This window comes from Labrus mixtus, chromosome 6, assembly GCF_963584025.1.
Source record: "Labrus mixtus chromosome 6, fLabMix1.1, whole genome shotgun sequence".
Lineage (NCBI taxonomy): Eukaryota > Metazoa > Chordata > Actinopteri > Labriformes > Labridae > Labrus > Labrus mixtus.
Window position 1 is genome coordinate 27335735 of NC_083617.1, and position 16736 is coordinate 27352470.

The 16736-nt window shown below is 41.6% G+C and overlaps 2 protein-coding genes across 3 annotated transcripts in view; one reads left to right on the forward strand and one right to left on the reverse strand.

Annotated features, from left to right (window-relative positions):
* LOC132976091 (putative uncharacterized protein FLJ46204) overlaps nt 1-2944 on the reverse strand; it is a 3341-nt gene extending 397 nt beyond the window's left edge. Inside the window, exon 1 of the mRNA XM_061041026.1 lies at nt 2645-2944. Within this exon, the coding sequence (XP_060897009.1) occupies nt 2645-2944 (300 nt within the window). The remainder of the gene's footprint in view (nt 1-2644) is intronic.
* The window catches only part of sertad2b (SERTA domain containing 2b), a 42251-nt gene that overhangs the window by 10684 nt on the left and 14831 nt on the right, over nt 1-16736 (forward strand). The window contains exon 1 of one of the 2 annotated variants that reach the window (XM_061040758.1): nt 14826-15623. The exons of the other annotated variant lie outside the window; for it this stretch is intronic. The gene's annotated coding sequence lies outside the window, so the exon portion shown is untranslated. Of the gene's footprint in view, nt 1-14825; nt 15624-16736 lie in introns of those variants that run through there. 2 annotated transcript variants of the gene reach the window in all.

Below are 16736 nucleotides of genomic sequence, written 5' to 3' on the forward strand. Positions count from 1 at the left end.
GCTAACAGAAGTTTGTTTTTCTTGATTTAACAAAGGTGGGAATTTTCTCCCTCAGTGTTAACTCTTGAAGGTGCATTCAGTGCAAAAGCAAAGTCATTTTTTTTTGTGCAGGATTTACGTACAAGTCCAATGCAAAGATGTGAATAGACACAGAACACAAATGATGCCAAAGCTTTCAGTCACCTGACCGGCACAGAGGCTGAGGGGGCAGAACGAGTTTAGGAAAGAAGCGGCCACCATTGAACACTCTGTGGAGCGGCAGCATGGGCTTTTAAATGTCCCACCTCTTTAAAACGACACATATTTATATCACCTGACAACCAAGAAACACTGAGATATTAAGATCAACTGCATGTTTGGGGCACTTGTGACCCTCATACAGCACACAAGACACTATTTCAATCTCTAAAAACAGCAAAGTCGTCGCCAGAACTTGACTTTGGTGATGTTTCTATCTAGTGGAGAATCCTTGCACTTACACTGCTTCAGGATAAAAGTCTACAAAACGTATGGACAGATTTATATAGTGTTGCTGTGGATGGGTCTTTCATGCTGCAGAAATTGAAGAACAAGAAATTCATCTTCTATGTATAAGTGAGTGCTAATTAGCTAACATCAGCTAGCTAATGTTACCTTATGTCAGTCAGGAAAACTGTCAGTCGATGTCCCGGGCTTGTCTCCTCGTCGGTTAGTGCATCCAATTGAACAACAACTGTCTTTCATTTAAGACTTAAAAAGTAAAATGGGTTTAAAAATGTAGGTGGCCACTGAGACTGATAACTACTCTGTAGCGAACAGCAGTTGGAAGCCTTTCTCGCCCTCCATGTGGGCATTTCCACAAGTGTGTGATGTCATGTGAAACCTATATTATGCATAATTATGAGATGCATATCATCACAAATGGGAATTTTGCATGACACTGTGCTGTGCAAAACGTGAGATTCTCCTGACACCCTGAATTTGCCTGATAAATCAACAATCCAAGTTCAAATAAAAAAAAGTTTCATTTTAAAAGTACTGTTCTTGATTCATCTTTCAGGCAGATTGAGCAGCCACGGTATCTGACGGGTCTGGACTGGATTCACTTCTGATCATCTTCCCCTCTAGATTTTCCATCTTTGTTGTTTGAGAAGTCCCTCAAAGTGTCTGACATTCTCAGGTTTTCCACTTTGTGTTGTTTCCAGATAAATCTCACTCCATTTCACTTTCCCTCTGCTCGTCTGCTTGTGCCGTTTCGGCTGAAGAAGTTTGGAAGCAAAGAATTTTCCTTACAGCTTTATTTTGGCTCCCAGTCTTTGTTTCAGAGGAGAAAAGTTGAACTAAATATTTGGTGGTCGTGTGTTTTTTAACTCTCCAGTTGTTGCCCTGCTCACACTGCTTTCATTTTGATTTCATAAAGATCATTTTTTATTGCACAATAGCTGTTCCACTTTAGTCCTCCTGCTGTTGCCTGGATCTGTGTGTGTGTGTGTGTTCGGTGTATGGGATATTCTAGCACCAAATGAACATAGCATAATTGCAAACTGAAATGTACCATCATTAAGGATATACTAATGAGTAATAAATAAATCTGTGTACGATGAAAGTGTCTTGATGCGGTGTGTAACGTTTTAAGTTTTGAAAATATTTCACACTATTTGTGCAACATTTTGTCTCTGAGAATCCTCTGTAGGAAAAAGGTATATTGTCAAATAAATCAGCCTTATGAGCGGCTGGTTGGATTGGAAAAAAACTGCTCAATACAAGACAAGTGACCATAGCTGGACAAAGCAGAGTGAAAATTACGTACCCCCAAAATACATAAGTGGGACATTTGTATAAGGGGGTCTGCACGGTGTATGTGAGATGTAAACTTTAGCTCTTTATACTGTGATTCCACAACAGCGCCGTGACGTAGCTCCAACATGTCACTCTGCCGTTACTCCCTGCAGGAGGATGTTCCACCCTGCCCCCGTTATGCCTCTTTAACTATTCCTCCAATGCCGGCTCAGCGGCGGAGCAACTTTGCCCTTCTACTGCGCCTCCATGCGTTTTACATTGTGGAAGACAAAAGTCCTGCCTTAAACCGCCAATGTAAAAGGGGCTTTTGTTGTCGATCCAAGTTCATGTGCAGCCTAACAATTCTGACTAAGCAAACTGCATGCATGGAGCCCTGTCAAGGTGCATGGTCAAGCATGCTTGGAGGCCTATAGCACCTTTTCCCCCCGTAAACCCACAGTGATACGACTGTGCTCATTTGAGATTTCTGTTCATTTATTTAGATGGTGAAAACTTGAGACCGATCATTGATTCCATAGGTTTCTCCATGAGCTGTTTTTCTAAGGATATACTATTTATACTATATGTGAATAAAGCAACCTTTTTCATTTTATTGGCATTTTTGCAGAACAATAAAACTACTATTTGACTGTCACTACCCGGTTATTCTGAGGTCCTTCAAACGTATCCTTCAAAACTTTGGAAAACAAGAATAACTGGACCTGCTAGAGGGTTGCTCACAGATTTTAAAATAACAATTGAGCTCTGTTTTGCAAGTCTTTTAGTGTGTGTGTGTGTGTGTGTGTGTGTGTGTGTGTGTGTGTGTGTGAGCACCACAAACAGTGCATCATTTACTCTCTGCTTTGTGTCGCCTTCTTTTTTGGACCAACACATGTTCATCTGTTTTGCCCTCAAATATGTTTTTTTTTTTTGTGGAGCAGAGTGTGGACAAAGGACTGGGTGTCTGGAGAAGGGTGCTGTGAAGGGGAGGAGTGGGGTGATGGGTGGGGGACTGAAGGAAGGGATGATGGGTGGGAGTCTGCAGGGGCACGGCTGGATGGCTGACTGTGTTTAAGGATGTGAGTTTGGAGGGAGCAAAGGTGGGGGTATCTGTGTGTGTGTGTGTGTGTGTGTGTGTGTGTGTGTGTGTGTGTGTGTGTGTGTGTGTGTGTGTGTGTGCCTTCATCTGCATATGTGTCTGCATGTGTCTAAGAACATGCATCTCCTGAACCCGTCTGTGTCTGTGTGTGTGTGTGTGCACATTCCCTGCCTGTTGGTATACTTGCGTGTGTGTGAGTGTGTGTGTGCGTGTGTGTGTGAGTGTGTGTGTGAATGTGTGTGTGAGTGTGTGTGTGTTCTTTTGTTTTGCTCTGGGTTGCTGGGTGATGGGACCAGCTGGGAGGGCTGAAGCCATTCACTTCCCTTCTGCTACCCCGAAGGCAGCCAGCAGCGAGGGAGGGAGGGACAGCGAGGGAGAGAGGGGGTCGAAAGAAATGGAAGGGAGAAGGGAGGCAGAGGTGTGTTCATGTGGGTTTGTATTTCTTATTGCAAAAGAAAAATAATGGGATGAATCCTAAACAGATGAAATAGGAAGGGAGGTGAGAACTTTTATAAGCAGCTCCGAATGAATGAAGAGATTCATGAAGGAAATTGTGTGTGTGTGCATGTGTTGTTGGGGGGGGGGTTTGAGCGAAGGAAAGTGTGTCAGGCTGAATCGTGATAGAGCATCGGGGCTGACTCAGCCAGTCTGGTCAGGCGTAGGAGGGCAGCAGCAGAGGAAGAAGAAGTAATGGATTACTGTGAATGCAACTGGATTACTTTCATCAGATTCCTGTTTTCCTCTGTTTTAATATCAAATTTGCACATAATACAAACCCGTATAGGAGGGGTTAGATTGCAGCAAAAGATTGTGGTGCTTCAGTTATTCAGACCAAAGTAAAGAAAGTTCTCAGTTTCGGATGTAGTTACATTTAATAATGCAAACCGTTTCTGTCACCTCGACTCTCTTTCTCTATTGTGATACTTGTGTTAGCACACTCCCATGTATAATACTGTGCACTCTGTACTGCATAGTTTACTCACCTGGATTTAGACGAGGTTGTGTTATCATAGCAGGTGTGCACTGACTGGAGTTTCTTCCACATTTTCTTCTTTTACTGGTGGATTACAAAAAGATCAGGTATTAGCACCATTACTTGTCAGTAGTCAGTGCAGTTAGTATTGACTTCCCGCCCCTCTCATTAACAGTAACACACATTTTACTTACAGATAAAACATCAGTGATCACTATACTGTGGCCGACTCAGTCCACAATAGAGCAGATTCTTGTGTTGGTTTGAAGCAGATACTCACGTTGATGGAAAGTTCAGTGACTCTTGTGTCAGTGTTTTTTATCCTCTCATCGTTCCTCCTCTGCTCGGAAAATCCAAGTACACACAGGGAAGTGCACATTCATCGACAAAGCATGGTGTTATATCGACTTTTTACAGCTTTAATGAACTAAAGAAAACCTTAATTGTCAGAGAAAGTTATCATGTTGGGTTGCAGATGGCCTAGTGGTTAGGTAAGGCTATAGTCCTCCAAGTGGTTGGCCTGGGTTCGAGCACGACCTGCGGCTGTCGTTCCCCACTCTCTCTCCCTGGTTTCCTATCCAGTAGAGGGGGAGGGAAGTCCAAAAAAAGACCAATGTGAGAACATTTTAAGTGACGTGTATTTTTGATTTTATAGTTTGATCATGTCCCATCTGTTAACATGGAGGAGGCGGGGCTTGTGAACTGTACTGCAGCCAGGCAGTATGGGGGAGCTCCAAATGTTTTGGCTTTCCTTTTGGGGGAGAGGCCATGTTGTCCATCTTTTTAAAAAGTCCATGTGTCCTTTCAAACTTGCACAAAACTTGTAAAACAAAGTCCTGAAAAAAAGTCCTGAAGTGTTCAGGGTGCGCTGCATGTGTGAACGCAAATAGGCCAATTTCTCACTCAGACTTTATCTGGAGTTTCTCCTGAAAAGCTCTCTAGTATTTTTTTCTGCAGAAAGAGTGAGAGAGGGAACTGATGAGAGAATGCAGCAGGAAATATCCATGCACGACCATATATTGTATGCACATGACTGGTAAGATCTGTGCACTTAATTAAACTGCTGCTGCTGCTTTTGTTTTCCTTTTACCAGTATGTTCTCCTCACTCTTCTGTTGATATTGTGATTCTCTTGAACTACACATATCATTAATAAAAAGGCAAATATTCTCATTACAGTGCTGTATGGTGGACTCTGTTGCTTCGTCCAGGTCATTCCTTTTACTTCATGTATTGCCTCCTGTCCAGCAGCATATAATTACAACAATGGGGACTGGAACTGAGCTGGTCATGTTGGAGTTACTCTTACTGAAATGACTGCAATGCAGAAAATAGGCACACAAAATATACTCATGGATATTTAAACATTTACGTTAACTTTAAAACTGTTGGACTTTTCTATGCTTGCATGACAATGTTGTGCGATCAGCCATTTATAAACATGGATTTGAAATCACATTTTCTCTATCCTTGCTAAAATCATTCACCACTTTGTTTTGCATAGTTCTTTAGTGTTTTAAAACAGCGACACCAAAAGGGGCAAATTGCTCTCTGTGGATGTGGAGGCTAGAAAAGAAGAGGAGGGTTAGTAAAATAAACTGCTGGTGGAGGGGGAAACTGAGAAAAGAAAGATAGATTAGCAGCTAAACTATATTTGCTGGCTGCTTGTCTCTGAAGCTGGAGAGCTGTGGCTGCTTCCTCGTGCCGTGACTTTTGAGTCGGCTCGCTTTCTCTCGATGATTAATGACCTTCCTGTTTTCAGCTACAGGATCTCTCTCCACAGAGTTTCGCTGCAGCTCCGTCTGACTTGAAGTGCACTTTTGAAAACGCTGCAGAATTTATTGTTAGAGGCGAGAGAGAGGCAGCGACGGTATGCAGGAGGGGAGAATGCACAGAGACGCGTAATGATACTACAGTGAGTGTGTGTAATGAGATATTATTACACTCTCGGCTGCTGTGACTGTACACCTTTACTGTACTAACACCACTACTACTTCCTCAACTACAACAACAACAACCGCCTCCACCATCATTCAGATTACTCTGAAAAGCACAGAGGAGTTTTAGTGCCAGAGATTATGAGAAAATAATAAGAGGAGGTTTCTTTTGTAGCATTTTGTATTTTGATTATAAACTGTCCAGATTAGGTTTTTTGTTCTTCTCAAAATAATATTTTGACATTTTCCTGATAATTACAACTACATTCTCAACATTTTGTCTTTACTCCCAAAATACATAACAATTAAAAAAAAACATCTTCCTCCACAGAATAAGTAATTTCTTTCATTTGGTGCTTATAGCAGCAATCTCTTGTGTTGCAAAATGACTGCAGTTCCTCGAGTGTCCACTTGAGGCTCGCTGCAAAAGCCCCAAAGTCACATCACAACCAGCTGCGTCATGAACGTCATTGTTCACATGCTATCTTGGCTCTATGCTCGTTACTGGAGAATACCTCTAGATACGTGCTTCTCAACTGGTGGGTCGGGACCCAAAAGAGGGTCATGGAGCTTTATTTAGTGGGTCGCAACTTTGTCCCTGGAAAACAAAAGTGGTGTTAAAAAGTCTGTGGGGCGTTTATTTAAATGTTCAGTTTGGACCTGCAACGTCTGAGGTCCAAATTTGCAAATTTTGTATTAAATAAATCTAATTGTTTGAAAAATATCAGAAATTTCACAGTCACAGGTTTTCATGGAGGAGTTGATAGTGTTAGTGTTTTTTTATTGCCCATCTATTTAATTATTTAGGGCTGTACTGCTTTGACAACCTGCTGCACAATTTCACAGTTTGGGATCAATAAAGCACATCTATCTGTTGAGAAAAGTCCATCCTCTTCGTCTTTTTCCTGCACTTTTCAGAAAATGTGCTCAAACAGGCCGTTTGGAGATTTTCCCTTCATGACATCACAAAGGGCAGTAGCCCCTCCCCCAGGTGGGTGACACTCCCACAGCTAGGTGTTTGTTCTGCCCTCTGAGTCTGCCTTCTCACCGTAAACAATAGGACATGGAGCGAGAAAGCCCGAGCCACCCGAGCCCTTCCAGATAGGGGGCGTGGTCAGACACAGCTCATTTACATATTTAAAGGTACAGACACAGAAACAGCCTGTTCTGAGCAGGGCTGAAATAGAGGGGTTTATAGACATGATCAAATACAGGATCAGAGTGGATTTAGAACAAGAAACTTCACACACATGATTTAAGGAGCTCTGAGACTTATTTAAACTGGTTGAAATGGAGGAGAATATGTGACCTTTAACATTTCTATGTAACCAAATTAAGGAAGTTTCAAAAGGTATTATTTTCTATGCCTCATACAGTATCTGTATATTGAAGCAAACCTGTGATGGAAAAGGTTGTTGGAACTGAATTTGCCGCCTTCAGTGTGTTTCTGTTAGTTCTTCCTCAGTGAACAGAGGGATCTGTTGTCCCATCTACTGCTAGACTTTTGATGAGTCGTCCCACTAGAATGTGTCACACTCACCAGTTTGTGGAGGGACACACACACACACACAAAACTTAACTTACTCAACTTTAAAACTTTTTTCTTTTTAGTGACTGCTTTCAAATCAAATGATTCACAATCTAAGATGATCCCAATGCAACCTTCTGCTTATGTTTGACATTAACCTTTCTGATAAGTTTTTCCTGATAAACAACATGCCAGTGGAGTCAGTGAACGGAAAAGAAAACCATTTCACAAGTTATGAAACAAGAAGAAACAGAAAGGACTCAAAATAAAGAGAGACAGAAAGAGAGAGAGAAAGAGAGCGAGAAAGAGAACAACAACTTCTTTCCTGTAAGTCACCTGACACTGGAGGCGTCACACAGCCATGAGTAAACACACCTCCCTCTCCCCTCTCTCTCTCTCTCTCTCGATCTGTGTCTCTCGCCCATGTTCTTAGTCAAAGCACAATAAGTCTTCTTCTTGCAAGATGAAGGTTTAGTTTCTATTTTTAGACCTTCCTCCCTGAATTCTTCGGCCTGTGCACAGAAGTACAAGTGTTCTTTTGGTTGCGGAAAATAATGATGCTGAAATGTTCATATTTTTTTTTTAAGGTTTACACGAGGCTAGGTTTTTAGTTCTCAAATTGTTTATTAGCCATATAAAAAGGCCAAAACCTAACTCTAAACTCAGTTTATTAGACCCTCAGTTTGTCAAACTTTTGGCTGTATTCATCAAAATATGACCCCAGGCAGCAGTCCTCTCACTGATTGTTTGGATTTACCTTCAAAGTTCAGGTCATTGTGGTCATTTCTCTGTTAACATGCCACATTCCTTAAATGTATCCTCTAGTGCTGTGTTGTTGTGCACAGATTGACATTCACAGCCGCCTGCAGTGTTGCATTAATGCAGGACAAATCAAAGAGGGCGTGAGATAAAGGGATAACTTTGGCAAGTATAATCAGTTGCATGTAACAGAATATATCCCTAAAGTGGGACTGAGTTGTTGCTCATAACAGTTTTCTGAGGTTAATAATAACTTCATATTCTTCTAACATCAACTGAACACAAACTGTTTTCTCGGGATCTACCTAATTGTTAAACAATACCCCGCTCGGCTGTCTCGTCCCCACTGTCAAAATCCAGGAAGGACTTCAAATCTCCTTGTGGCTTTCAGTGGCTGGTCTCCCTCCCTCACTCTCTACTGTCAATAATAAACTGTCCCCCGGAGCGCCCCCTACAGGCCTTGAGCACTCATGTAGAAAAGGTTTGTCTATTTGCAGTTGTTAAGCCGTTTCACATAATGTATATCCTGAACATTTCTAGAGAATTTCCAGAGGGCTGATCTGGTTGTTCACACATGCACCTCTTAGCGGAGACTATCCCTGTCAGGCAGGGGGTTCTCCTGATGCAGGACATGATGTATAAAAGAACGACGTGGAAGTGGCAGACGAAGCAACAGAGTCCGTTATACGACTATAATCGGAATATTTGCCTTTATAACACAGCTATGTAGTTTGACAGAATCACAATATCAAAAAAAAGAGCGTAGAAGAAGAAACTGGAGACCAGAAAACACAATGCAGCAGTTTAATAACGTGCATGTAGATCGTAGTGGTCGTGTAACCCCTCCCACTGGCTCAGGGTGAATTGGAGAATCAGGAGTTATGTGCAAGTGTGAAAGCGCTGTGTGTGTGTGTGTTTCTGACTTAGTATCATGTAAGTATTTGTGGCGCCCTTGATGCTAATGCGGTTGCTTCTGCTTTTTGCAGCATGTTGTTTCATTTGCAGCGTGTTTTGGACGTTTGAATTCAAATTGGCAGCGTTTCTGAATTTGCTGCACGTTTTTCTTAATGTAGGAAGTTTCAGCCGTTGCTTAGCACTTGAAGCTCTCGGCCATCGTAGAATCAGCTCAACATATTATGAGTTATAATTGGAGTGCATTACTTTGCATTGGCATTATTTAAAAAACAATGAAAGGAGTCAGATGTGACAAGCTTTATGCATAATGATTGAAAACAGTAGTGTTGATGCTAGCTGTATGTTCCTGTCTTTCAACAGATTTAAGAGAGGATGTTGTGGAGAGTAAACGTTTAAAGAGCCTGTTACTAAGGGAACAGCTTGTTTGTTTCGTTGAACTTAAGCTGTTAATTTATATTACTCACGACCAAGATTATTTTAAGGAAACCACATAAGTTCTTCTGAAGGTATTTAGCCTCTCATTAGTGCTTGCTTTTCCCCGATGATAACTTCCACATGACAGTATTCAGAAAAGCCGTTGTTGAGCGTCACAGTAGGACGAGTGCAAACTCTTAGATCATTCATAAATCCACAACGTGATTCGAGGCAGCATGACCACATTTGGGATACATATTTGAGTAAAATGGCAGCGCTGCAGGAGGCCGGCTCGCTTTGCTTTTACCTTGTACTTCCCCTTTTGAAGCTCATGAGTCACTTAACAAGTGTTTGAAGTCTCGACGCCGCGACAAAAAGAAAGGAAGACGGAGAGATGTGTGTGTGTGTGGTGAGGGAGACGATTGGAGAGATTTGACTTCACACACCGACATGCTGTGTCTCTGTGGGTGTGTATATCAGTGAAAATAGAATAGCACAAATATCATGGATATATCGGCTGGATCAAGTATTAGGGGTCCTGGGGGTTGGGGCTGTGTTCAGGGCAGAAAGGGGGAGTGAAGGCAGAGGGACATAGAGAGACAAAGAGGAAGAATAGGAGGAGGTGGAGACAAAGAGAGAGAGAGAGAGGGAATGGGAAAGAAAGCAGATGGGTGCTTTTGCTACTGAGCCCCTTCCCTCCTTCCCTCCCTGTCTCCCCCTTTTTCTCCCCATGTTGGGCTGCTGCGCCACACCCAAGTCTAATAGTCTTCAGAATAATCTCTGCTCCTCTTCACACACCTCGCAGCACGCTGGGATATTTCAGCTAGTGTTTGCTTTTTAAATCTGCAGTTGTCTTAAGTTATTGATGCACTTGCCTGTGGGTTTATATTTCCAAATTTGTTGCAAGAAAATGTGGTCAGTACAACACGGTCATCTGTCCACTTGTGGTTTTCAAACAAGAAATGCAGAAAATGATGGCTCAGTAATAACAGAACATTTTTAGAATGAAACAAATAAACCAATCAATCTTTATACGTATAGCGCCAATTCCTAACAAACGTTATCTCGAGACACTTTACAAAAAGAGCAGGTACTTACTCTTTGTTATATTATCTACTAACACCCAACACTAATCCACCATGAGCACTAAACAACATTTAACAAAGTTACAGTGGGAAGAGAAAACATCCTTTGAGAGGCAGAAACATCGACTCAACAGCCAGCTGCTGAAACTGTGTTTGGGTTGGAAAATGGGAGAGGGACAAACAAAGAACTGTGGGAACGCTATCGTTTAGGACCATACGAGCGTTTGAGATATTCTTAATATCCACAAAATCTTCATCGAGCTATCATCTGCCTTTTTAAAGAAATATTAGCAGTAGAAGCAGAAATGCTTTAGGAGGTGGCATCACAAGAAACATATTTAAATATGTCACAGAAGTGCCATCATAAACTGCAGAACATTTACAATAAAGACAGACAAGACCTAAGGACTTAAAAGGGAAGTTAACAAGCTGTCTGATGATGCAATTAAAAATCAAACAATGTTAAAGCCAAGCAGCAGCTCTCGTGGGAAACTCACACCAAACATGCAATCAATCAATTTATCAAACATAATGATGTTATTAAAGTTATGCCATTCGGGACATTTGGGTCCTCTGTTGTTGGCGAGGATTAAACCTGCAGTTTGAACATTTGGATGATGAGAGTTGGGCCAACCTTTGAACTTGATACTTGATTATATTATATTATAACTTATCTCTACATCGAAGGCCACTCCACATCCTTTATAAACACTCTACACACAGCAACCTGATCCATGACAATACTTATCTCAGCACACTCCACTACTGTCTCCTGTCTACAAGTGTTGTTAATGTGTTTGAAATAATAACACTTTTCATGTATATGTATACGTCTGTATACAGTAGTCCTTGTTTTCAGTGTAATATGTCAGTTCGTCTCTACACTGTAATGTAGCACTGGAGTCATATTCCTCGTATGTGCCCTCAGAATCACCTGCTGGCATTCAAACAGACTTCATCTGATAAGGCAGCATGTGAAACATTTAGTTCAGACCCTTTATTTACATGTTACGTTAATCAAAATAAAAGTAGAAAAACAACTTTCAAAAAGCAGATTGGATCTTAACTAATATTAAAATGTGTTCAATCAGTTGTCCAAACTCTATTTTCTGCTGAGTGGAAGAACTTTTGTTGATGTTAGTCACAGATGTTTAAGACGTTTGCAAAATGAAGATGGGATAAAGATATGTTGGGATTAAGGTAGCAAGGACATGTGTTCAATTAAAAGTGAACTTAATGAGGGGCGCTGGTGGCTCAGTGGTACTCTCTCTCTCTCCCTGATTTCTGACTCTACCCACCGTCCTATCTCTACAATAAAGGCACAGAACGCCCCAAAAAAAATCAATCTTTAAAAAGAAAACTTAATGGGGCGTCAGATGGCCTAGTTATGTCGTCCACCACATGCATGGCTGTCCAAGAGGCTATGTCATCTATCATGAAGAGTTCTGACATCGCATGTAAGCGATTCTCCCCTATAAGTCGCTCTCTATTCCACAGTAGTGATCGTGGTAGCTGCAGTGGGTGTCAATCATGTAGAACAGAGAAAGTGACAGTGATGTTTTACTACAGTTCTACCACTAGCCATGTGCTACTGAAGATATTTGATCAAACAGCTGGTTAGATTGAAGTGACTTGTTTATGACAACAACAAAGACGTAAAAGAAGGACGTGATCAGTTCACGTAAATTAAACTGATGAGTAACAAAGAGACGTGTGTATGAATCAGTTATTCTAGCTGTGTGTGTGTGTGTGTGTGTGTCATTTTTCTGCGCTTGTGTCTGTGTGAATTTCTGGACCTTGATGACATAAAAGAAATTCCCCACGTGTTGTCACAGCGAGTAAAAATGGAACGTGATGCTCGCCAAACGTATTCTGGTGACGGTCGTAATCCTGCGCGTTACCACCCAAAGGTGCTGCGCCGTGACGGATGGGAGCAACATGTAGCCTCGTGCACAAAGCTGGAGTGATGAGCAGGACCAGTGAACTCACCATGAGTCAGGATCACACTGATAGTGACACACACACACACACACACACACAGACAAAGAGAACATAATTGTAGTAGGACAGAGCGTTTTCTGTTTTTTGAATGATTTGTAGCACAACCTTCTTCTTGTTATTTTGTAAAATTCTGATGATTTTGTTCAGTATATTTATTATTTGAAAACATAAATTAGCCCGTAAGTTGTGGTTTGATTTTGCAGACCTTAAAAGTAAATGTACAGAAAGGAAGAAAGGTGCCGAGGAAGAGACGCAAAGACAGAGGCAGAGACTGAAAAATAAGGGAAAAAGCAGCAGCCAAAAAGGCGAGAGAGACGAGCAGCAGGCAGATTTTACACAGAGAGGGAAATAAAAGAAGAGCGAGGGAGAAATAAATAAAGATAGATGAAGGCAGAGAGGGAGGGAGGGAGGGATGTTGTGGGCGCAGCTCTCCAGTTGGTGTTGCTATGGCCCTGCCCTCCCTGCTCACTGAGCCATTTCCTGTTTTTGACCTGAAATCTTTATTTAGAGCCATCCCTCCTCGCTGCTCCGCATTCATGAGTCAACTCAGAGTCCAGAGAGATGAACGCAAGGCTAAAAAAGATCTCATTCACCACAGATCCTACGTATGCATGCACGCCTGTTAGCTGCACTCCAGCTGAGCTTTCATTCAGCCTATACTGTTGGCACGGTACTGAGCTATTGAGAATCCTCGTTGCCAAGAGTAACAATAAAACTGAATTATTGTTTCACCAACAGTTTGCGTACCCTCTGCTGTCTGCACACACTGAACTCACTCACTTAAGCCTTTTATATACATCTTCAACTCTCTCATGGTGGAGGGTTTTTGTGTATGACAACCTTCAGCTGATTATGACGACTTCTGGCTACACACTAGACACTTTTCAAATCCTAAAGGATTTTAAAAAGACGACAGATATAAGGAGAATTTTAACGATGATTTGTCAGACCGTGAGACCACACACACCTGCTGTTTGTAGCAAAGGTTTCACAGTGAGATCTCACAGGACCTCGAGTGATCAAACTTGACTTCAGTAGAAAAATAAATATGGAGGACGATCGATGCTGCAACAGGCTGTCCTGGTGTGTGTTCTGTTTTGCTGAAATATGAAATATAAGAGAATATAAACCTCAATCAAATCCCGTTTGGGATCCTGGCAAATTCATCAGCCTGTTTGTCGCTTTGTTTAATTTTAGGTGTTGTACCAGCTGAAAAAGTCCCAACATAGGCATCAGTTATTACATTTGACACCTGGCTCCATAGGTGTAAAGTCCTTGGTAAAATCTGGTTGTCCTGGTGTATCCAAAGATGGGATAACTTGAAGGATGAGGAGGAGCAGAGTGTGTTATGTGATCCTTCAGAAATGATGACTTTCATTTGTAATTGTGTTCTCACTCTCCACTCGTCTAACAACAGAGTAGGCTACCATTACATTAGCCTACCTTATGTTTAAGGTGAAGATTGAAGATTTAATGAACACTGAATTAAAGAATGCTTGTCACCGATTGGCCACAAGAAGTGAAAATGTCATTTCAGCAACAATATTTTGCTAAGTTTGGACGTTACGCTCCACTAGTTAAGATGAACCTTTTGTCTCAGTGCTGACAACAACTACATGACACAATTAAAGTTAGAACGTATCTAGATTCAGCGTAGGGTTTAATGTGGACGTTACGACATAACTCAGCTGGGACAACAGGGCATTGGACTTTTCTCTGCACGGTGCACCATGATGACCTGAAGTTCTGTAGACCATGCACCCCCCACAAGAGCAGAAACCGAATGTTTCTGTGCCAACTTTAGAGGCATAAACACTGAAACCCAGTGGATGGAAAAACTTGTGACAGAAGGTTGATCAAAGCCTGTCCTGAGAACAGAGAGCTAGTCTGAATAAACAGGGGGACTTGTTTTGTGGCTGTGAGTGTATCAGTGCACAACTGGGTGAGTGTGCAGCAGGGGGCATCAGGGGCACAAACGGTCTCAGATGCCCATTTTCTGCCCCAGGATGCTCCACTGCGCACTGGTGTTTTTGTGTTCATGGGAGCGTTTTGTTTGAGTTTACTGGACAACTTTCTGCCATCTGCTGCCGGGTCGCACGGGCATAAATAACCAGCCAATCAGCACCAACAGTCCCTTGACCGTTTATGTGACTCCTGCAGTGTAAATTAAAAAAAAATAACAACAATTGAATGTTATTTAAGTTGTCATTACATCACTAAGTTAAAAGGTGTTCAGTTCAGTCACTTACAGTTTTAAACGTGAACACTGTTTCCACTTTACAGTTTCAAAATGTTTAATTAGCTCATATTCTACTGAGAGTATACTCTGTGTGTGTGTGTGTGTGTATGTGTGTGTGTGTGTGTGTGTGTGTGTGTGTGTGTGTGTGTGCGCGCGCGCGCGCGCTAGTGAGTGAGTGAGTGAGTGAGTGGGCGGAGCAAAGTTGACGACGCCACTTCTCCGGGGCAGCTGCTCGGTTTCAGCTTCTCCTGCCGCCTTCGAGTGCTGCTCGTAAATTTACCACCCGTAACAAAACGTGCTCATACCGTGAATGTAATTAAGTCGTATTTACAAAACTAATGCTCCAACGTGTATTTTTCATGAAGAAGGGATCAAACCAAAAATGCGTACAAGATTTCTGAAATAATTAATTGTAGATAAACCTTAAAGGCTACATTTTTTTGGTTTAAAACTGTATTAAAGGTTGATTTAATGTAAAATGCACGCTGAATTCTTCATGCCCCACCTCTGTAGCTACTAAATCTATATTTAGAACAACCAATGCTCTTTATTTAAGTGAAATATCCACCACATTACTCTGTCTTAAATGTTGATAATGACTCTTTCATATGTATTAACGTTAACCTGTGGGTATGTGGGTGTAATTTGTGTAACACTGATTATCTTGTCCGGTGTTTCGCTTTAAATAGCACGAATTGCGGGTTTGTTGGCACACGTGCAGCCTACCTCGCAGATATTATCCGACAGTCCTTGAAGGCAGCAGCGTTCCTGTGCGCGGAGGCAGATTTCTCCTCCTATCAGCGCCATTGTGTGTCAGAGTCTCCCGGAGCGAGGACGGCTTGTTCTTCTCTTAGCCGACAGGACTGTTTTAAATCCCCCCATGTTTCTCTTCCGAAGCCCGGCGGACCTGGATGTGGTAAGACTTCTATTTCTGTAAATGTCCGACGCTGCTTCTATTTCTTTAAATGTCTTTTTGGAGTGAAGCGCGCCGAGGAAGTTCATTAAGGTTACTACAAGGCAGTGGAGCCTATTTCTAATGAGTAATAGTCACGGCGGAGGAGGCTGTAGGTGTTTCAGCGGTAGTGCTCTGGGGCAGTGGGGGTCTGCGTTGAAAAAAAAGAAAAGTTTGAAATGGGCAATGTCCGCCTGTAGACTTCCAGCGACCCTCTTTATCTCTGTATGCAGAGAAACCCCTCCAGTTTACAGAGCCGAGGCAGCGCCGACACTTTCCACTTTATCTCCACGGACAGAAAGTCTGATGAACTTTTTTAAAAACTCTAAATACTCTCACCCATGAGTACACACGCCTACTATAAATACTAATTGTAAATGAATAATATCGGCGAGTTTATTTACATCTTTACACTTTAAATGACCTACATTTAAAATCCCTCAAGTACAGACTAATGTTACCTGCACATATTTGAACACATGGACCTTTAATAGGCAAGAAAAGGACGTGATACATATCACGATACAGGGGTTACAATGTAATACACAACCATACATTGCCATACTGTAAACAAGCCTATATATTCAGATTTGTACGTCACATTTAAGGAAAGCTTTTTCATTGTGAGTACAATGAACACAGAACTTCAGGAGTAAAATCTGCGAAGAAAAAAATGTTTACTTTTGTTATGCAACCAGAACAGTGTGTGATCTGCAACTTGTATTTGTCCCCAGTCCCTTCAACATGCAGAAGGCTGTAAACGTAGGCTACCAATTTTTTGCAATCTTAGGAAATTAATGAAGATAATTTGCATGATAGCTAACAGCTTGTTTAATAAAAAAAAACAATGCAAGAACTTCTGAGAGTCAGTACAAAATGTAACAAAATATTTTGCTTACAAGATATGTTCTTACACACTGAAACAGCAGCACATAGAAAACACAGACTTTAGATTTACACCAAAACCATTTCCAAGAACTAGTTGTGTCTAATAGGGAACAGATATAGTATTTAAAGTTATGTTATGGCTATATTTAAGTGTGTTAATATGTAACTGCAGCACAAAGAAAACATAGA